A 23,899-nucleotide genomic window follows, 5' to 3' on the forward strand; every position below is an offset into this window, starting at 1 on the left:
TCGTCCGCTACACTGCAAAATATTAAGCTTCCATAAGGCTCTAACAGAACAGAAAAAAAGCCACCATTTTTTTACACCTGCCATACATGGCTTTGCTATTTAGTGTATGTAAAAAAGTAGCGGATTATTGACTGACTGTAATCCCCAGGGTGATTTATTAATAAATCAGTCTGCTGGGAAAAGTGGGCTACGTACGCGTTGGTTTACAAAGTCCATTGAACATGTTGGAAAAACAAACAATGTAGGTTTTGTAAAACAGAATTGGAAACAGTCACACACCTCGTTGCTGGATGTGACGTACTAATGGCAGAAGTATTGTATACTGACATGCATAACAACGTGGCAAGACTGTTGCACTGGGGATTGTGCAAACAATATGCTACTGAAGTGGCTGAAAAAACATTGGAAACAGCCACAAAGCATCATAGAAAATGAAGTCTACATCACATGGATCGGCCATTACCAACAGTTGAAAAGAGATGCTAGAAAATCAGATATAGTGGGTCGATGAAAAGAAGACAAAAGTAGCACTGATCATTGAAATCGCCACACCGAGTGACTTCAGTGTGTGTACAGACAGACAAAAAGTCATAAAACATCAGTATTTGCAGGCAGAAACGAGAGCAATGTAGAAGAAAGCTAGCCAGACACTTCCAATAGTAGTAGGAGCAATGGGTCTTATAAAAAAAGAATCTACAAGCATACTTATATAGACATGTTACCAATACATGTAACCCCGTACGAACTGCAGAAGGAGTCATTACTGGACACATTGCAGGTGCTGTGCTTACGAAGAGCACTTCTAGCTGACATCAAAAATTGAAACAATACTAATTTCATGAACTTTAATTGTACTTTGACTTAGGAATGGGGTCCATTCCCGTCATGGTATTAGAAACCCAAAAGATTTGGAGAAATTAAAAGGAAAAGCAAAACTATTACACAAAATGAGAGACAGTTAAAAAGGCATGGGTGGTTGAAATGCCTTGCATTGTATGATTTGTTTTCATTAAACTGCCCACAATAAGAACCAGAAGTATATTCTGTCAATAAAGTGACTATAACTGCTGTGTGTGTGTGTAAATCTGAATGTGTGTGGACATTACTTACACAACATATTTTGTCTGTAAAATGTTTCCTCAAAAAATAATTACAAATGCTCTAGCAAGTTTGAAACAGAAGAGGGATTATACAAACTCTAAACAAAAAAGATAAGAACATCTTGTTTTGTAGTTTTTTAACAAACGGACATCTCTAGGTGCAGTAATGCTCTCCAGGGTAGGCATCATCAGGGAAATAACACCATTCCAGGAGTGGTATGGCCCTTCACCTGTGGCACACAGCCTCACAACGAACCTGAGTGTGAGTTAATTCCCTGATAACACTCATCCTGTTGGACATTATTGCTTAAGTGCTACAGACATCCCAAGAATTATTGCTAGTGGAGTCGCATATGAATGTGAAAGTGTGTCCTGGTGTATAGCACCTCTGCTAAACTGTAGTAACAAAGCCTGTTCTACACCTGGATTGTGCATCCTATATTCATCCTATATGTAGGATGAATATGTGAAAGTTTGTCAAATACTTTGAGCAAAAACATTCCTGAAGAAGGCTCTGACGGTAGATGACCTGACAAGGCAAAACATAACATCTTTAGACATTTTGCTCTATTTATAACATAAAACAACAGGTAACACATTTGACTTTGATGCTGGTAGGTCCAGAAGTCAACCAAAATACAGATATTAAAATAGTAGTTTTCAAGACTTGCTTTATTTCTAACTGTTCGAGGTGAATAGCAGGCATACATAGTTAGAAGCTAGGGTTGTTTTTATGACCGTTACATAGTCTTGAGACAATGCTAACCATGTAACTTTCATACATGTACAGCACTTGCTAACAGGGCACACACGACTGGTGTGAGTACCACTGGTAATAGCAAACTGTCTGGAACACATAGCAGTGATAATCAATGTTGTCGTGGAACACACAGCAATGACGATCAATGCTGTCATAGGACTCTACTCACTGTTATACAAATGTGAAAAGCACTTGATGTGCTACAGAAATCTTGTTAATGATGCAGCTGTCAAATGAATACCTATGCAGCAGGCATATTCCAACCTACATGCCTAACATGCAATTACAACATTGACAAACTGCTGTTTATAAGGCTCTGCTTACAGTCACTTTTTAAGCCACAAACCAACAATGAGGTTTGCCTCAGTCAGACTCAAGCCGCTAGCTTTTAAAGTATGAGCACCAAAATCTAACGAACATCATACTGCGGACAATAACCAGCTATCCAGCTATCAGAGATCAAGGGAGACTATGTAAAAAGTCCAATAAAAGTTTTACAAATGCAAAGGAAAAGCTCACTGTATTAGAAAATGTCAGACGTAGTACTTCAACTTAAATATCACGTGTATAATTGCTGGGAACAACTCAGTGGTTTGATTAAAATGGAGAATCAGTCTCGTCTTTTCTTGTGAAACTGCCTCTCGTTAACAGTCTGATGCTGTTTGTGCTGCCTCCAATAAAACTGTATGTGTGTATATATATATATATATATATATATATATATATATATATATATATATATTTTTTTTTTTAAGAGTAACCTTTAATATATTTAGAAAATGATAGATGAACAGCACTCTGTCTTGTTTTACCATTTTATTCCAGTTGCTGAAGAACTTTCTGATGTGGACAGCCAAAACCATAAGACCCACAAATAGCAGTGTTCAGGATTTTGGTTATGAACATTTTTATGTCATTAAGAAATGGAGGTCTTAGTTGTGCCTGCATCTTAGTAACAGTATCAGTAGCAGCTCTAAAACAGGCAATGGTATTATCATAACCTTGTACAACTATGCAAGATCCAATCTCATGTGCAATTTGGGTCAATTTTGAAATATTTTCTCTTATAATGACACTTGCAAAGGAGACCAATTAGAGGTGCTACAGCTAAATGGTGCAAAATGCCAGGGATAGTATATGACAAAAGAATGTCAAAGAAGCTGGAAACTAAAGGGTACAAAAAGTACAGTTGTGGTAAGAACATACCATAAATGCAGATGTTCAAGAAGGTTCACTGTTGCAGTCTTCACTTTTGGGATATCCGTTGTAAGATCTGTACTTCTACAGGACATAGAAGCCTGGACAGTGAAGACAGCCATGAAAGCTAGAGATGAATTGCCTGAGATGGGTAATAGGATGCACACTGTGGGACAGACGAAGAAAATGAGGACATCAAGCTGGAAGTCAAAAGTAGTCTCAATTACAGAGGTCAATGAAAACATATTACAGTGGTTTGGTCAGTTTTGCAGGAAAACTGAAGAAGGCAGGATGAGCTGAGGAATAACATCACTGGAATTCAATGTTATCAATGTCCCAGTGGGAACAACAAATCCAGCAGTACCTCTTGGCTGAACAGTTGCAGATTTAGATGGCTCCATGGGCTTTTTTTTCTGGAGACCTCCTAGGTTTTCTTTTGCGTACTAATTGCAGATTGAGAAGATGCCATAAAAGAAAATGTCTGCAGTTTTTTTTTTTTTAAATCCAGTAAATACTAACATTATTAGCCCTCATTGTTAAATACTTTTTTTAAAGATGCACAATGCACACATGCCTGCATATCTTGCTCTTCCCTAGGTACAAAAGGTACTGAAGGTGAGGATACTTAAATAGATCTGATAGGCATAACACGTTTTGGCTACAATGTTATGGAACATCATTTATCCATAACCAAACTGCATAAAATGCTCCTGCAGTCTGAAACAAAAAATTGATGCTAAAATAAGTTAGCCGAGGCTGCCGCGAAAATTGAGATCTAAACAACACTGCAAAGCTAGCACAGTGATATTTTACTTCAGCTGACAAAAGAAGAAAAGAAGTGAACACATGGATTGTCATCTTTCACATCAGCCTGCAGTTTAATGATCACTGCTCTAAATTACAATTCTTTGCACTAGGAAAAATCTGATTGCTAAAATCAGTCTCAGTACCCACTCTCACCTCCAGCAAATATCCCATTCATATATACATATGTTGTTGGAGCGACCATTACACTGGACACTGTACGCTGTTTTTTATATTGCCAGAACTACTATAAAAATGGTGGTGGCAGTTTTTGTGTCATACACTGTATAACAGTCCATGGGGGTCTACTTTATGTGCCCGAAGTCTGAGAATATCGAATATGATATTCTCAACAAGAGTACACTGAAAGCGCAAAACATCAAAAATGTAAACAGAAATCTCCGTAGGTGGAGATTTCCATTTACTTCACTGTAGTGCGATCTCGGAGTTGGTATATTTAAGTAGGGGGGGGTGCAGGGGGGCTTGCCCCCTGTCTACACTAGTTTAAATTCTTTTTTTTTGTGTATTTTTTTTTTTTGGACTTCGATTGTTTAATAGTTTGATGCATATGGTTCGATCCATATGCATTCGCGCTATTAAACTTTCAAGGTCCTAAAGTAGACCCGTCCATGGGTACAGCATGCAATTTCAGACTTATATTATCAAGCTATCACTGCTCCAACCCTCTCCGGTCAAAGGTATTTAGCTTAACAATCCATAATGGTGCAGTATTTATACTAACAAGTTTCATAACAGGTTTCATAACAAAATCTTTTGTGTCACAAGTAATGTAGCATGCAAATCACTCTGCTGACTCAGGTGAGGCATATTTGTTTTACTGTCCCTTTGAAAGCAAAGGTTGCTTGGTGCCCTTGAGCTGGGGAAATGCTGCCTGCTGAAATTAATCGGTACACTGGCTTACATAGTGTAAACTTGTCCACACCTATGCCCCATAACTATCTCCTCCAGAATTACATTGCGCTTCCACTATGGCTCTAGAAAGTTCTGAAGGGTGGGACAGTATATTCAATATATATCAAAACAAAGGTACATAAATTACGACAAACTGGAAAACATACTGCCATGCTAACCCAAACCACAAAGCTCTTATTTACAGAGTTTTGCAGTGTCAAGTTGCCAGCTCGGCACCCAACCTTCCACAGAAGGCACACACACTCACGCCTAGGGCCAATTTAGAGTGCTTAATTGACCTACAGCAAATCTTTGTGATGTGGGAGGAAATCGGAGCACCTGGAGGAAACCCACGCGACCACAGGGAGGACATGCAGACTCTGCACAGAAGGCACCCCAGCCGAGGATTGAACCGGACAACCTCTTGCTGTGAGGCAGCAACGCTAACCGCTGCATCACCATTACTGTTAATAGACCAATTAATGAGTATGTTTTTTTTTTCCCCCAAGAGTGGCTACTAAAGTGAGTCAAACCACTGGGATCATCTCTTCTTCTGCCTAATTAAAAAATGTCATCTGAATCCAGAAAAGCATCCTGTTCCTTGCTGGTGTCCATGTGCTTCATTTAAGGTGCATGTTGACTGTCAGTTTCTCCACTGCTTGACCTCTGCTGAACTGAAGGGCTGGGGGTGGTACAATGGTTAAGGTGTTAACCTCACAGACATAAGGTTCGGGGTTTAATTTTCACCTCTGGAAGGGAAATTAGCTGGGCTTAAAATGTCCCACAAGGGCAGCCTGCTTAGTACTAACTCGCCTACGAATGACTTTCCTATTGGGGAATGTAAAAACTTGAAGGTTTACACTGTGATAATATTTCCCCCTAAACTCCTGAATTTCTGACTACTTACATTAAGATTAAAGGAAGACAATATAATCATTTGTAAACAAAGGGTACAGAAAGGTAGAAGGATGGAGACTGAGTGAACAATTCTCCATCTGTTCACTTAGTCTCTTTCTCCTAAAGACTCCATCCTGTCAATATGTTTGTAGAAGTGATGATTCCAGCACTGTACATGACACTCTTGCTATGAATCCATGCTTGGTATGATGGTATGTCCTGCTGGCTGTCCTCTGCTTATAAGTGATCCCATCACCTTTCTAATCATGGTGGTTCACCTAAAAAAGACTGATGTTTTTCTGTAGTTGCTATCCTACACAAAATTGCATTTTACAGCTTCCCTAAATACAGTTTAATTCATCCTTGACTTTTTTTAGGGGTGCTTTCTACAAATACACAATAGCACCTACACAATACTAGCTGCTTAAACTCTCATTAGGATTAATTCCCATCACTAAAAATGCTGTCTATGCACAACCTTATTGGGAATAGTACACAATTCAAATGACTTCCACCTTGCCTTTAACCATTTTATGTAGTGCATGTTTGTGCTGTTAAAATAAACATGACAATACAAATACATGACCAGCACTCTGTATTTTACAATACAGTAGAGTTGATTATCCAAAACATCAATTATCTGAACACAGTCTTCCAAAGTTTTTGGGTAGGAAAAATCATAATGTCTGAATATGTAAACGTTATACGTATTCGTTTGTGCATGTTTTTTGAGCTTGTAGCCTGCTCATGGGTGAAAAATATTCTTTACTGTCCACTGGAATTGCTGAATGGTTGAAAAGTGTATTCCCTGCATGCAGAAAAAAAAAAAAGATTTTAGAAGTTTTTTTTTATCTGGTTCAATGTATGTTTGATTATCTGAACAGTTTGATTATTCGAACTACCCTTGGTCCCAATTAGTTTGGATAATCAACTCTGCTGTAAAACACAACAATCCACACCTCTTAAAACAATATTTCAAGATGTACTGAAATGTATAATGAATTCTCTACTAAAGAAATTTGCTAAGACTTAATGTGATAGATAGCAAAAAATAATTCATACTGATGGAACAGCTGTTTCAGTAAAAAAAATACCAAAACCCCTACAGACCTGCAAATGCCACCTGATTATCTAAACATGAACGTGACAACAACAGCTATAAACTTAGTTGCATATATATTTTTAGCTCAAATCTTTTTTTTTTTTTTAAACTTTGGATCCCTCCCGTCTGTTCTTTGTGCCCCTCCTCAAACTCCAGGTCTCTGAATCTAACCTCCCCAGACATTTTTCTTACATGTTATGAACAGAAGCTGACATGCATACATTTATTAGTTTCACAGGAAGTACAATCTCATTTTAAAGCTATGCCACTCCCATACACTTAGGCACTACAGTCTACTGCATCACTAAACCAGGGATTAGTGTACTACCTTCTTCTTCTTCCCCCCTCCTCAATCTCATCACCTCATGGCTAATTCTGCTTGCCAATAATGGTGGACCCCTTGGTTATCACTGTATCAACAAACACGTCCAATCATATTACTGCCAGCTCTGGAATCCCTTCTCTATCCCTTGATGACCATGATGGAGCCTCTATGGACTGAATCTAATATAGTCATCCTGGGTGACAAACTACCTGTCAACTGGCAAACGTATACCAACTAACAGCAAATATACACAGCAGTTTCTAATCTTTATTAATGCCATTATCTTGACCAACTTATCCCTACTCTCACAACAGGTTCCAATCTTATCATCCTTACAAATATTTCCCCTGCCTGCTCCAAAACCAAAGTATCCTCACTAAATGACTAAAATCACATCAAGTTATCACACACTTCTTGAGTACCCAGCTCATGACTCCAAATCAACACCACTGTATTCAGAGATTTCTCTAGGGTGGACCTCATAGCACTCTCAGGTGGTTTAATGAAATTTAATCCCCAGGGACTCGACAACAAAAACAGCTGCTTATACTAATGACTTTTAGCCTCACCTTAATTTCTGCATTGAAGCATCTGTTCCAATCTGTCATACATAAGGTTGTAAGTATGATGGCAAATTTATGAATAACCATATATTGTGAAACATTAGTACCAACAAACATTACAGTAAAAGAAAATACCCCTTGCATTTAGAAATAAGTTTAAATTCTCCACTATAAAAGTGACCTTAAACTGGGCTGCAGTGAGCTAAGTTGTGTGATCAAAAGTTGCAAAGCCAAGTATGAGTTAATATCATCACCTCTTCCAAACGTCATAAGGCTTTCTTTAACTATGTTAGCAGTATCACAAATAATAACCAATACTCTACAGAACTGATCTCAAATGGCATAACCTGCTTTGTCTCAGAGAATACTGCTAATATACTTGGAGATAAGTTCAGTTCCGATTTCTCCACATCCCCTTGCACCACCTTCCCTAAATGCAGTCCTCACATTTTCTATTACTCTGAACAAGTCCTCAATACTCTCTCCCAAACCAAACATGGTAACTCTATTTGTCTTGACAACATTCCAGGTTACCTTTCCAATGGGCCCAAAACTTGAACAGCAGCCATTGTGGTGATCCTACACAAGGGCGGCTGTACCAGTAACCCTGGGAAATACAAACAGATTATACTTACCACTACTATTAGTAAGGTTATGACATACGTTCGTCTAAGATTTGGCACTAGTTGCATCCCACAGGCTCCATGCTGGGTCCCTTCCTCTTCAGTAAATACTTCTTGGATGTCCAAGATGACATCAATGTCTACAGTTGCCACAGTTTGTTGAGGACTACAAACTCAGCACTGTGATTAATACTCTAAATTATGTCCACATTCTGCAAGAGGGCCTTAACTGCACTAGTACCTGGCATCTCGACTGTGGGCTTAAGCTTAATGCTACAGAAATGTAGTACAGTACTCTGTGGGGAAACAAAAACACCCTTGCACCTTCACCACAAAGGTACCCACAATGCTGATGCCATTATTAGAGACCTAAGTAGATGAACTCTTGACCTCCATGTTTCCACTACTATTAGGAAATCATTCCAACTGGAACTACTAAAGCTATATATCTTCCAGATCCAAAAAAGTTACTATCCCTTTCTACTCATCCCTAATCATACCCATAACAGAATGCAATGCCCCCTTTGGCATGTACCTACACAAACACATCATCCAATGAGAAAGACCACATTGCTTCCTAACAAGGAAAATCTCAGGTTGGAACTCCTTAAGTTACACAGTCTAACTAACAACCCTATCACTTTACTCTTTCTTCTACAGGATCTTGAATGGTGACCTCTGCTTGGCCTACAGGGCTGTCAAAGATATGCAGTTCTGCTTAAACTTTTACACTCCAAAAAAACTGTGAATGCTACAGATACCCACTCTGGGGACCTAAACCTATAATGGAACATAAAGAGAACCTTGTGGCACAATAGATTTCTCTTCACCAAAGGAGCACCTACCTATGGAAGAAACGTCCACTGCACATCAAACAAAGTAGTGCCATAGGTCTCTCTAAAATCAGCCTTGATGAGTGGATTAAGATCTGCAAGATCAGCCCTCAGCTATGCACCCAGGCTCTTAAAATTAGAGGAATCAAACACTGGAATTTGCAATGGTTAGGCTCTTAATGGTCAACTAGACTGACTACCTAGAGTAAAACATATGAACAGAGTCCAACCAGCATATGTGGTTCTACAACAAAACAATCTTCTTTGTGGGTACCAACTCATTCCCAATCAACAACCAGAAAGTCCCAGTTCAAGCACAGAGCTGGAATCAGATTTTCAAAATCAGTCTGAATGACACAGTTATGAGGCATCCAGACTGTGAATACAGAAGTGGTACATGACATTTCTGCTTAGAACTGGTGACATCAGCAGTGGCACGGACAGTCTGGGATTGGCAAGAAAATGACCTGGAGGTTCCGGCAGCAAGTATTTCAACAAGGCAGAATGGAGTTCTAAACAAACTGTACTTTCATTGTGATGTCTCACTCCCCTCAGGCAGCACACAATTTATCTACATACCACACAGCACTTTAGTTTGTTTCACTACTTGTTACAAAAGTGGGTTCAGCCAAAGAATGATTCACTGAATCCTGTTTGCTAGATTCTTCAGATACACAAAGCAGACCCAAGTCTAATATTGTAGCACCTCAGGGTAAGTTTTAACTACTAGGCATGGTGCTTTCAGTGGGCTAAAGATTCAGCAAGAAGAACTTGGTGACTCACTTCACAACCAAATTCACTTCACTCATCCATCAAGCTCCAAATCTTGAATTACAAACAGACCAATCCTGCCATGCTGGGCATAGGCCATATGGTGAGGAACTGGGCAATATCCAAGAGGGTAGGACTGGATGTTCCAACACTACGGACTCTTTAGGAAGATTGTCATTAATACAGAACTGTAGCAGGAGAATCTAGTACCCTCCTTCCATTGGCTACAAGTGATCACAATGGCAATCATTTAATGACTGCTTGTAAACTGTCAAACACTTTTAAAGGAGTGTTTTCTAAAAGTAGTTCCCACACGTGTCTATGACAGAGTTGGGGGTTTTACACTGGTTAAAGTGTTTACCTCAAAGATACAAGGTACAAGTTTGATTCTCATCTTTGGAAGAGAAACTGGCCAGGCTTAAAATGGCCCACAAGGGCAGCTAGCTAAGTACTTCCCTATGAACCTATGAATAGAGATATGGAACCTTGACTGTGACCCAGATGACTGACCTAATTTTCCATAAGCATCTCCACCACTAGAGGGGCTGGGTGGGAATAGATGAGAGAAAACACTATGCATTTGTTATGCTGATAAATTCACTAGTTTCTAGGATCCTTTCCAACCATATATACACAAAACGTGCTATTTGTGACTTGTACCAACTGATACACAACTGGAAACTCAGCGTTAGCCACATCTGTCAACGTAAAGTAGAAGTTAGCTGTGGCAAAGGTTACTCCATACAAAGTACTGAGAAAGCCGCTGTTGCCAGTGTCTGTGAGTGGCATTTCAAGGTATGACTATTGGTCTTTATGTGAGTGATGATTTAGGACAGACATTCATTTTACTGCACAAGAGTGCTCTATGTCTACAAACACCTCCTACTACCTACCCCCATAGCTTAATACCATAATCTCTTCTTAGCCAAGCATATAAAGGACTATGGCCTACAGCAAAACCTTCCCCAATGTGGAGCCTCATATGATAGTAAACTGTGAGTGTTAACGGACCACAAATTAGGACAACTCTGTGATTATCTACATACCCCAAGTCACATGTACCCCACAGTAAGACCTGCAAATCTGCACAAAACTCCTACTCAAAGTGGAGCTTTAAAATCTAGCCAATGTCCAGTTGCTGGTGTCTGTCCATCAAACCAAACCATGATAATAAAGCTTCCTTATCCTTAATGAGAAGTCCATTTCAAGCAGTCCTTTTCAGTGTAGCATTGCAGAGCCATGTGTGCTCACCCAGGACAGCAAGTAAATAAATCCATACCTAGCATCCTTCTTATATAGCAATGTTTTCCAACAGATGCTTGATACCAGCCACTGTAGCCAACCTTCTTATAGCAAGGGCCCACTTCAAGTACCATTTAATAGTGGCACACACAGGCTGTCTGGCCGTCTTTTTTCTTATGTACCATTTTAGAATTTATAGTGAGTGCTAACAATAACAGTAATGCAAACATACCACACAATATGCAGAGAATAATAATTAGCAACAAGTAATCAAGCTGCTTCACTTAAACTGTGAGTGAAACGCACCACTCATACTTCAGTGCTTACACATCTAGTATATGAAGTGATCCAGTCAGAGATACCAGCTGGATCATTTGCTCAAACAAGGGCAAACAGCACAGGGATCTGCTTGAATCTGTATTCAGACAGTCAGCATGGGCTCTTACTCGTCATCTCAACTTAGCAGAACTGAAGCGCATTTCACTGCTTAAAGAAGTACAGGATTACAGAGGACTTTGTACCTCCTGGTGTTGACAGTAGCACTATTAATACCTTTACTCCTACCATCGAGGTTACAAGTCTCACAACAGTAAACAGGGATATGCGAAAAACCTATGAAAAGCTTTCCACAATACAGTCTCAAACTGCTCCAGTAAGAATGTCCCAAAAACAAGTACAAAATTCCTTCTGAACAGGATTTTAATTTTATTAAAATATTTAAAACTCCTTTTATACTGTTCCACATAAGAATACTTTATCACTGTTTATGGATTTAGCATTATAACTTTAGACTGCCAAGCAATATAGGAAGGGACTCCAAGATAAAAACTGCCTAGCAAAGAGTGCCATGGTGTCGATCACATTAACGGTGGTTTCCTCTTTAAAGGCTGTAAACACAGCAGTTACTATAGCAGAAGCCCCATTCATCCAGTGCTGTCCACCCCAGAGAGGCAAGTGTATCATTGTGGCAGTTACACTGTAGTAGTTCAGTTTAGAGGAGTTCCTGTACACAATAGCTGAATTAAAAATAATATTATAGTAATAATACTGAACAATTGCAAACCTGGAAGCACACACATTAAAAAAATAAATACTGTTTTGTTGTGACAGAAATGCTCATATTTTTACCAAGAAAAATGACCTTGTCATTTAAGTTTAGTTCAGGATCATTGGCATGCTGAAACTACTATAAAAAGACACACCTGAATATATCGTAAGGCACTCCTTAGAACACTTAGATTTGAGGTCTTCTTCTCATCCACGCTAGGGATGTTCCTTTTTAATGTCTCAAAACATTCCTTCAAATGAGCACGCCTGCAGAAACAAAAGATCACACAGGCTGCTGTAAGCATTAAAAAGAACATGAAAAATGAAGGCAAGCAGACCACTTAACACACAGATAACAGTAAAAACAAATCACTCTGTTGTGCATAAATTGCCTGATATCATCACACTCTGGTTTAATGACCTGAACCTGAGTTAGTAATATAGGCAAGAAAAGGACAAAAACAAGCAATTGTACACTGTACAATGGATACAATCTCAAAAGCTGAATGGCCAGCTGCACCCCACAGCTGTAACGATATTCCATTTTGTCTCAACGGCTGAAAACAAAATGCTTATCTTTTTAATTCAGCACTGTGGGTCAAGTGTCTAAACCACACTAACACTCACCAGTGGCTGTTTTGTTATACAGTATGACGATGACTCGAGGCATTAAGGCTCAGTTTCTACTTTGTGATCACACGCCACAGTAAGGTTTGACAGTATTTTATAACAGCGTGTAACACACACTGTGCTTACAGCTTAACTATACATTGGCTATGCAAATCCAACACATCTAATGTATTACTGATTGTAAACACATATACAATATTGCACAAAAACTTTTCTGTAGCCAAGTTAAACAGAGAAGAAATATTTTTAGGAATATTGTTAGAAATCATGACAATATTAAATCAATCCGGCTTTCGGTGTTATTTGCAAATATCATTATTGGGAAAGGTCAGGTTACTGTCTGTACTACACGATTACACAAATGATGCTATTACAAGTAACACACCCTATCATGCCTTATTTCTTAAGACATCCTACAGAACGCTTGGGGACTTAGTTTATCTCAATATTCTATTGTGTGCAGAGTTAAAGAGAGCATGCCAGAGCAGCACAGGTTGTTTACATTGCAAGAAAAAGGGAAACAAACAAAGGCTGGTTCAAGTACATCCTAGACTACTGAAAAGACAGGCATCAGTAAAGAAAGTGGGGTGTAAAGCCTTGGGTAATCACCAGCCAAACCCAAGGCACAAAGGAAAGGCTACTATTTCTGATATCAGTGGCTCAAGATGGAGAAGCACCATAGATGCTGGAGGCTTGGTGACAGAAATGAGATTGAGCAGTTAAGAGACCAGCTATTCTGCCTTGTTTGTGTGTGTCGGGGGGGGGGGGGGTTTGATAGTACTGCAACAACGCACACAGAGTTAATGGAGTGCAAAGACACAGTAATGCATGTGCTTGGAAATAGCAGCTACACAGAGTCCTCACCATAATGATGCATCTTTTAAGATATAAGCAGTGGTTGGAGAATATGAAACAACTGTCTTCAGCACTAGGATAGCCTAACAACTTCTTTTCCAGCAGTCTTTCTAGACCCTGCCTATGAGCAGTCCCTATTTCCTTGACCTGACTAAGCAACTTCCCTAACATACCCTCTTGAGAAACACTTCAGCTGCATGGCTTGATTCACTAGATAATAGCACCATCACAATACATCTACAAGTGAAGGAGAGAGGAATCCTATCCTGCAGCCTCAGCTTATTTCTCAATGGTGCACTGTTAATGTGAATACCACATATCCTAGTCTAAGACGCTCTGGCTGTGAGACGCAAGAAAATCTCTAGAATTACATAGGACCTTATAAAGCTGACTGCATTCCTTTCAGGTCCACTGCAGCAAAGGATAACTCTCATTCAAAAATTATTCCAGCTAGCAGTGTCTTGTGACTTGGGACTCTTACTGGGATAGGAAATATGCCTGCAACTGATGTCTGTATCTCTGGTGTATCCTGGACAAATTCGCCTGGTATGTGACACAAGGTTGACATCCACAGAAGCAAATATTTGCTACCTTGCAAACGCTGATGATGGGAATAATGTATGTTTGCCTGTGTATTGGGGGACTAACAGCTCAGCATTTAACACTATAAAATGCGTGTGTTGGGGAGAGGGAGATACAGCACCAGAAAATAGGCGTAGACTCTTTGCCAGCAAAATTGTAACAGGAGACCTGGCAAATCCCCATCTAATATAAAAGGTACACTTTGTATAGCTGTAGAACAGCCAATGACAGCTTGTTACTGTCTCCCTGGACTGGGACCAGTGCTTGGAAATTGCAAACAGGTGGGTATGAAAAGTAGCACACTGGCTACCTCACTGTCTGTATGGACCAACAAAAGGGCTGCTTAATCCAAACGTTTTACCCCCCCCCCCCCCGGGACATCAGACTGGATGAAATTACCACTGTGTAGTGACTAAGCAAGGGACAGATCTGTAATACAAGTTAGACCTCTTGCTGAGGGGAATGCATTTAGTGAGATAGCATTCTGGCCTTTTCAGGCGCGGAAGAATATACACACACACAAAATGGAGAGGCTTATGCTGAGGGCATTTTGCAGACTATAGCAGGTGTGTAATACTCCCCCCCCCCCCCAACTTCTCCCTCTGTGGTCCCTTTCTTTTTCTGTCTGGTTCTCTCTAGGTCTAGCCATCTTATCCAAGACACAGACTGAGAAGAGGGGGCACAGCACAAAGAAGGTCCTGTCAAATTCTGATTTCTGGCTAAGCCTGCAGGTACCAGGCCCAGCAATGGCTGGTAGCGGACTAAATTTTGTAAAAACTCAAAATAATCTGGTGTTAAGCATATGGGCACAGCTTAAGATAGTCCACAGTATAAATGTGTTTGCTGCAAGGAAACTTTACTAGCTGACTCAAAAGTAGGTTGAAAAAAAAAATGCAAGCTTAAACAAAATGTTAAAAGTTTTTTAGATTTAGCAAGATTCTCTTGGGAGAATGCTGGAAATGCCAGAAGTTTCAGTGAATTGATTTTGTTCCTTTGAGGAAGGAAATAACTGGTACTAATGTGTTTAGCCCTGCCAGTCCAAGTGATAAGCAAGACCCATGGATGAGGAGTAGGCGGACTATTGGAAAGAAAAAAGTCACATGCTGTCCTGGTGCCAGAGGCATACTGTTATGATATCCTGCAGGACGATGCAAGTAATTCCTGCAGCAACTATTCTACATCACAGATCAAGGGTAGTGAACACAAAGGAATTAAGCTACATAAGACCTAACCTCACAAAATGGCAGTGTCATCACAGACTTGCAATTTATAAGAGAATCAACTGTTCCCAATTGGTGGGGAATCAACTCATGGAAGACAGAAGGCTGTAGCAGGCTGATGGCAAAAAAGAGAGGAGATGCCCTTCCAAGACATGTACGAAGAGGAAGTCCTCTAGCCCACTTCCTTTAATCTGATGTGGCATGCACTCCCATAAGGAAAACCTTTAAACAAAGGCCATATCATCATCCTATATAGAGAGAACCTGAGTAAGGTGTCAAAACCTTAAAATAAAAACAGGAAGACCAGCTATGATTCACAAGTCTTGAAAATGGCAGAGTAGTGACTTTTTAATTGCAGAGTAAAATGTAAAATCAGCAAAATCAGGACCGGCTAACATCCAACTGGAGCAGGTCCTTCAGACTGGCTGTAAAATGGAGCACTGCCATGTCAACAGTGGAAAACAATGGTTACAGCAAAGTACTGAGGTCTTTTGACTTACAGCCATTTTTTTAGAAATAACAAACACCCCATTGGATCAAAATACCAAAAACTAGACATAATTCAGTGAAAAAAAAAAAACAAAATGGAAACAGTGAATTAAATAAAAAAAATAGCCATGCACAACACTAGACAAACAGAAAACCCAATCTCTCCATATAGCAGTTTAGAAAGTTATAAAGAAAAATTATTTAAATTATTGAAACAATCCTAACCACATCGGAGCTTAATTTTTTAACTGAAGCCTTCATCAAGGGCTTTCAAGCTGGTCCCATTGTTGGGTAGTACATCCCAGAGGTATTCATAGGAGGCAGTGCGAAATAGCCATGGACCTTATTAACCCATCACAGCATGAACAGCATTCAAAACAATTCCTCTGGTAACTGGCTGTGCATTCCAGTCACAAACACTGGCACTGAAATTAATGCAGAATCAACATTCCATGTCACTTCACAGATGATTCACACACACATCAAAGTCTAGTTAACATCACTAAACAATGTGTTGTAGCCAATGGAATGTCAGCAATCAATAATCCACCAACTACTCATATCATAGCAACCAGGATTCTCCAACCAGTAGGGTATACTGTGTGTTGTAGCCAATGCAATGCCAGCAATCAATAATCCACCAACTACTCATATCATAGCAAACAGGATTCTCAAACCAGTAGGGTATACTGAACTATACCTCTCAACCTTTTAGTGCAAGAAATCTGGACAAAGACCGACAAAATGGGGGGACAAAGGCCCCAAAATAGGGGCATATTTTAAATATTACTGTTATAAGCTTAGAAAGTTGCCGAAGTAACAGGATTTGTTTCAACATACATTTTCTGAAGGATTTGAAATCATTCAGTAACTTCATTCCTCAGATCATCCCAGTGATTTGCCAGAAAAATCAAATTTTATGAGGGACAGACCAAAAACATGAACCAAAAATCTGGACATTCTGAGATAATCTGTAGAGTTGAGAGGTATGCAATACTCTGGAGGCAGAAAGTGGCACATGTCAGCTAAGTCCATCAAGACCAGAACTACAGCTAATCTACTACATTGGCAGACATCACAACCACAGACAAGGTAACTGATCCACAACCACCAATGGTAAGGCATTCTGGTTAAAAATGCTGTCAGCATACAAAATACCATTATACCAACAAGCACACATACCAACCATAAACCCATCAACAAATTATGGGTTGGGAGGGTGGCCTAATGGTTAAGGTGTTTGCCTTACAAACACAAGGTGCAGGGGTTTGAGTCTCACAAGGGATCATTGGCTAGGCTTACAATGGCTCGCAAGGGCAGTTAGCCTAGTACTAATCTATGAACCTCTACACACCTCCCAATTACAATCACCGAAATAAAACTCAATAAGCAACAATACAAGAAGGATGCAATCATGTAACCACAAGAACCTTGAAATCCCAGTCTGTCAATAAACAGCATATCCAAACAAAATGATCCTGCAGGCAGCCTAATCAGAACTGCTGTCAAGAAGAACCTCAATCAGGACTGCAGGAAGACATTTAAGACCAACCATTATGCAAAAATAATGTGCCCAAACCACAAAGATGACCAAAACACATTTCAATTACTACTTCCCTACCAGCTGGTAAAGTATCCTGGCTACAGCTACAGCCACCAAGAAATGCCTCATTATCAACATGCAATGCTCACAAATCCCAGCCAGCTTTGATAGGTATTCAAACACTTCTACTCTCATATGGTAATGCACTACAATAACCATCAGCATGAAACAAAACCAAACTGATGCCAATGTGCAGATCAAATTAATCACAGCCTACAGCCATTTATCTGCCCAGCTATAGCTAAAAAGAATTATAAAACTAAGTAATCAGATTGCTTGAAGAGTAATTCGGACTGGAAAAAATACTTCCTTTCTAACAGTACATAGTGCAAAAAAAAATCAACTTTTCAGAACTAAACTCCTACAGAAAACACACACACATCTTCAGTCTGCAAAAATAAGGAGAATTTAGGGGTTATGTCAACCATGATTATATTAAACATCAAAACTTACTGGTTCCAGACAACAGTCCTCTGTAGCAGACACACCGACACTTACAATTTCTCCACCTGCAGACAGTGCATTTCCTTTCTACCTCTCAGCCATCAGTAAACAATGCTTTTACCACTAAGTGTATTTTCAACATACCACTATCAGCAGACATCACCATTTACTCCACTAGTAAGTCAGTCAGTATCAACAATACCCATTGTCTACTTTCAGCAGGCAGTGAACACCTACCTGTGTTTCAGTGTACAGAGGAAGTGTACAATCACTGCCTACCATAAGCAGGCAGTGTACGCCTACCGCTGTTCTGAAGTCAACAATAAGCATGAACCCACCACTGTTCCACTATTATCACTTACATCACATATCATATTTACAGTGTCAATAAGCAGTGGACAGTAACTGTTCCAATAACAGCAGATTCAGCATGACAACCATTCTAGTATCATATCACATGTATCCACTGTTTAACTATCAGTTGGCAGAAGCTCCTCTCCTCCACTGTGCCCTCAGTAGAGTATCTCCACTATTTGCAGGAAAGAACAACCCCTCTCCCACAGTACCCAAACCAAACCAAAACTTCTACTGTTCCACTACTTGTAAGCAGTACATCTCCACAATTCAACTGTTAGCAGTTACAGTGATCTACTGCCATTAAGTAGCGCGACTCTCACTCAGATGTGCGCAAATAATTCACATAAACCACTCCAAAGTCAACAAGTGACACAGCTCCCTGGAACAGCATCAAAAGGTAGCACATTTCCAGTCCCATACTAGCAGCCAGCACATACAAACCACAATCCCTGACATCATTCGTGCATGCTTCACCTACCTGTTTTTTTCCAGTTTGTTATGCACTTCCCGTGTCCCAGCCCTGTAATAGAAGCAAAAAAATCAGTGAAGCTCTGAGCCACATTTCGATTTCCCTTGTTTCAGGTCAATCTGACCCCCAAATGTCATTCTGATATAGAAATCCATTCTAAAATGCTCTTCACAATGCATGCCAAAAGACAGCATACTCATTTAAAATGCACAACAGTTGTCACTTTCTGAATTTGATTAAGCATGTGTGTAAATGGGCTCTAATCCAAAGGCAACCTGTGATGTAATCTCATACTTAAAAAAAATGTTTGATGGAACAGGTCACTCTTTGTGTCAGTACACTCAGAGCGGTGTTACGTGATATGAAAACTAGAACATGCTGATTTAAGAAAAATGTGGCTAAGGCACTAATTCTATTTCCACTCACAAACTTAACAACTACCAAGCACAATGTAGCAACAGCTGTTAACTTAGATTTAGGAGCGCAGGTGGGAGCTGTCTAAATGTAACACACACTAACTGTACTTTCTTCCTATCTTTCTACTATTAAAAAATATACAGACATTAGTTTAATGTGCTATGGAATTAAGTACTCAGTGACATGAACTCCAGTGCAAAGGTCAAGATAAGAAGTTCAGTGGTAAATAGGAAGGGGGCAGATAATTTGCCTACTTAAATGTGTTAATCAGGTAAGCCACTACTGAATTTATGAAAGCATTAGTACATCCTCATCAAAAACTATTAACAACTAAGTTAAAAGACGCTAGCAATACATGTGTAATGGTTGCAAATGCTGAAGTGGTAAAGCAGTTAGTTACAGTATACTGGTATGTGCACAACACTAAGGTAAGAGTAGAAATAAAGGGATGAAGGTTACAAATGTACCAGCCAGTGCCAAAAATAACCCTAAAAGAGCTCCCATGATGCAGAGGTATAAAGCCCTAACTGCGTCCTAAATGACCCGTGTTCTATTATAAGCAAAGGGACTGGGCATGGAAGGATGGGGAGTGAGGGGCCAATGCCAGCTCACCCATCCTGGGGAAAGGGAGGCAGCCTGGTTTGCTGCAGTGACAGCACAAAATGCCAGGCAAGCTCTGCATTGCAAGCAATGTGATGCTTGGCCTGGAGCTTGTGCATGTACCCCCAATGGCAGCCACAGTGGAACTCACAAGACTGCTGCAAGAGTTGAGAATGAGGGAAGGCATACCTCACTCCCAGCAGCAGTGTGATGTTGCACAGTCCTGCATGTAGGTTATGTAGAGACTGGGGGAGGCTAGGGCAGATACTGTAAACTCGGTGTACAACAAGAGGAGCTGATGATAGATAATAGCCAGCTGCAGGCAGTGGAGAAAAAAAGAGGCAATGAAATTGCAATCCTTTCCTGTCCAGTCATCTGCAGGGCATCACCCATGAACACACTATGTACACCTTCCAATGAGTCTCTGACACACGGAAACTACCTCTCCTGAAGGGCAGCTTTATGTCGGTCCCATGCCTCCTTAAATTCTTCCACAGTGGTTGAATCCACTCATGTTGTGGAAGACTATTCTATGTATGTGCAACGACCTTCTCAGTTACACATACTTCTAACCATATCCAGCAAAGTAATCTTACATCTATAATCAAAAGTGTATATTTTCTTAGTGTGTAGTGCCCCTTGTGAAAAATGCTGCTTTCTTGAATGTTAAACATTTTCTTTTACTACATCTACGTCTCTGTTATGACACCCCATCTTAAGTGTGTACAACTTGCACCATCTAAATTGAGCAGCTGTTACATACACTAGAATATTCCTCAGCCCTACCCCACTGGTGAAGCTCTCTATCTCCATCACAGAATCCCCCAGGTTTTCCTACAGTCTTCACATGATGATTTTCTGCAAGTAAATAAAATGAAAAAGTACCCCAAAGTCTCTTTCCACATCTATTACTGACAATACTTCAACTTCTGTTAGGCAGTCTTTGCTTGGATTTTCCTTCTAGCTTTCCAAGGTTCATCGCTTTACACCTTTTTTAACTGTAAGCTGCTATGATTCCTCGAGTTACATCCCAGCAATTATACAACCAAACAAAACCAGCTGTAACGTCATCCAGATGAAAAACGCATTAAAAATGTTCCTGAAGGAAAACACTCCCCCCTGCCCCACACACACTCTTTACTTACATCTGCTAATGCCATGGTCATACACCTGTGAAGGAAAGAGAAAAAAAATGTAACCATAGCCAGTGCTGTAACAGTAACAACACTGGTAATGATTTTCTATGAGGAAAAAAAAGATACTGATAAGTTGCAATTTCATAGGTTCATAGGTTAGTACTAAGCTAACTGCCCTTGCGAGCCTAGCCAATTATCCCTTGTGAGATTCAAACCCTGCACCTTGTGCTTGTAAGGCAAACACCTTAACCATTAGGCCACCCTCCCAATTTGTGCATTTGTGTTCTGGAAGTTCTAATCTTATCTGCTTCATGCGCAAACATTGGTACAGAAGCTGCAACCTTTCCATACTCTGCTTTTTGGTCTTCACATTGCCCTGTGCCCTGTGTATCTGTTCAAAAGCAGACCTTTAGAATCATCTGCAGAGTTTTCCTTCCAGCTCCTCAGTGATATCAGTTACCCAAGTAATGAGGACTGGTCCCTGTACTGACCCCTGTACAACCCCACTACTAATCTCTTCCTTTTGCCCACTGCAGACAACATTTAACATCACACTATATGACCTACTATGCAGCAAGCTTTTAGCCCTCTATCATTCCTGGCTACAAAGTGTCTGCACTAGTCCTTTTTGTAGTACTGTGTCAAAGGATCTGACAACATGCAGAAAAGGCACATCCACCTCACCATTCTTCATTCATCTAGACAGAACATTCTTATTTTTTTTCCTGGCATGATCTCTATACTGTGAGTCCATGCTGCCTAGGGCCTTTTATGTCACCTTATTTCACATACTTAACATGTTCATAGGCTAGCAGCCCTAGAGCCTTTACAAGCATAGCCATGTTAATCCCAAGTATCCCCATCTGTTCTTTTTTGGGTAATTCATAGAAAGAATTTATGAACAGAGTGGGTCTGTGATCAACACTGACTACTCCTGTCTATGAGGGACATGGGTGTCACCCCAAGGGTGAGTTTGTGGTCTCCCATCCAATTATCTAGGTTGTGTTTGAAAAGGGTCAGTGAGGAGGTCTGTTTTATGTGAATAGGAAGTCTATTCCAGCGAAGTGTCAGTCTCTGGGAGACATATTTGTCTTTCCAGCATGATCTGTTAATGTCACAAGCTAGGCTGAGATCCCTAGAGCAAGTGACTCGAGCCATTTGATTTGTGGATGTGCAACATTTCCATTAGGACAAAGTTGGAGACTCCCCTATAGGCTAGGCACAAGTCACCTCTCAGCAGCCTATAAGATACAGACTAAAGTGACAGGTCTTTCAGCCTGTCCACAAAGGTCTTGGTTTGGATTCCCTGTATTTTCTCAGGGAGAAACCTCTGAAATCTCTCCAGCTACTGCAGGTGTCTGTTGAGGTACATGCAAAAGGGTACACTATACTCTATTAGTGGTCTGATGAGGGTCAAGTACAGTGGAGTTATAACATCCCTTGACCTGGATGCTATGCCCTTGCTTATGAGGTGCTCTACGCAGAAGGCTTTCCTTACCACTGTGGAAACTTGGTGGTCAAAGTTCAGATTGCTATCAACCTGTGTTCCCAAGTCTCGCACCACTGGGTTGGAACTCCGGGAGTTGCTGTCAATATTGTAATTTGAAAGAAAATCTGTTCTGCCAAAGGGAATAATAATGCATTTTTTTGCACTTAGTTTTAGACCATGGTTTTGGCACCAGTCAGTGCTTTCTCTTAGCCCTTCTTGTAATATGTTGACATCATTGGGGGGACTGAATGACTGGTCCCACTTTGCAATCATCAGCAAAGCTGGTGAGCCAAAGGGTGTCTACTTTGGCCTGGACTTCTGAGAAATGGATGCAAACAGTAAGGGGCCCAGCACAGACCCCTGTGGTACTTCACTGATAACGGGTCTACTGCTGGAGGTTGAGTCACCAGTTCTGACAGAATGTGCTCTGTTGGTTAGCCAATTGGCTACCCATCTATTAATGTAAGGGTTAATCTCTATCTGGCAAGGTCGAGATAGGCTGTGTGCACTGTCTTACCTTTGTCCGTGGCTTTGGTGACATTCTCAAAGTAGTGTACCAGGTTTAATAAGCATGATCTACCTGTAATGAAGCCAAACTGGATTGGGTCCAGAGTTTGGAGGTCGCCTAGGTCCTTGTTGATAAAGTCCATGATAATTCTCTCCATGGCCTTGCAGACGAGGCTGGTTAGACTTATGGGTCTGTAGTTCTCAGGGTCAGTTGAAGGCCTCCCTTTGTGCAGGGGGATTACTGTTACTGCTCTCCACTCTGCAGGAACCTAGCCAGTTCTCAAGCTATGATTAAACAGAACACCAAGTGGGTCCACTAGGTCTTGTTTTAGATTGTTTAATAAACAACCTGGGATATTATCTGGTCCCACTGAGGCCATGTTTTTGGCCTTGGCGAGTGCAGAGATGACCTTTTCTCTAGAGATACTAGACAGGAGACTGGTGTTAGGCAAGTTTTGGAATATGGTAGGTAGGGATGGGGAGGATGAAGTTTGTGCTGAATCTGTCAGTTTGCAGGCTGGTGATATCTTCCAGTGTAGTGTTAGTGATCCCATCTACAACCAACTCAGCACATAGCTGGGCATTCCCTTTTAGACTTTGGATGTAGTTAAAGAATGCCTTATGATTAGCTTTGGTTAGGGATGCGATTTTATTTTCGTAATTTGCTTTAGAAGACTAAAATATTTCTGATTTTCCTGTTTAGGCTTAGGAGGGAGCTCTTCCTCTGCAGAGTGATATCCCTCTTGTTTGTGGACAACAAGTTTCTTCTCGTTATATAATCTGTTTATACTTGAAGTCCACCACGGTGGCTTGTTTTTACAGGAAGACCTGGTTTTGATCTGTTCAGGTACAGCAGAGTTTATTTGGTCGCTTAAGTGTTTGTACAGGGCATTCACGTACACTTCTGCATACTATCATTGGTGTC

At 40.4% G+C, this 23,899-nt stretch overlaps 1 protein-coding gene across 3 annotated transcripts in view; it reads right to left on the reverse strand.

Annotated features, from left to right (window-relative positions):
• Positions 1-23,899, reverse strand: part of MNT (MAX network transcriptional repressor) — a 701,036-nt gene that overhangs the window by 159,449 nt on the left and 517,688 nt on the right. For 2 of the 3 annotated variants that reach the window (XM_044054412.1, XM_044054413.1), the window contains 2 exons: positions 18,835-18,876; positions 12,332-12,443 (listed from right to left, as the gene is read on the reverse strand). In XM_044054412.1, coding sequence (XP_043910347.1) covers positions 12,332-12,443; positions 18,835-18,876 — 154 coding nt within the window. The remainder of the gene's footprint in view (positions 1-12,331; positions 12,444-18,834; positions 18,877-23,899) is intronic. The other variant, XM_044054414.1, reaches the window with a different exon arrangement.

Source organism: Protopterus annectens, chromosome 13.part0 (genome assembly GCF_019279795.1).
Source record: "Protopterus annectens isolate FY-2018-M chromosome 13.part0, PAN1.0, whole genome shotgun sequence".
Taxonomy (NCBI): domain Eukaryota; kingdom Metazoa; phylum Chordata; order Ceratodontiformes; family Protopteridae; genus Protopterus; species Protopterus annectens.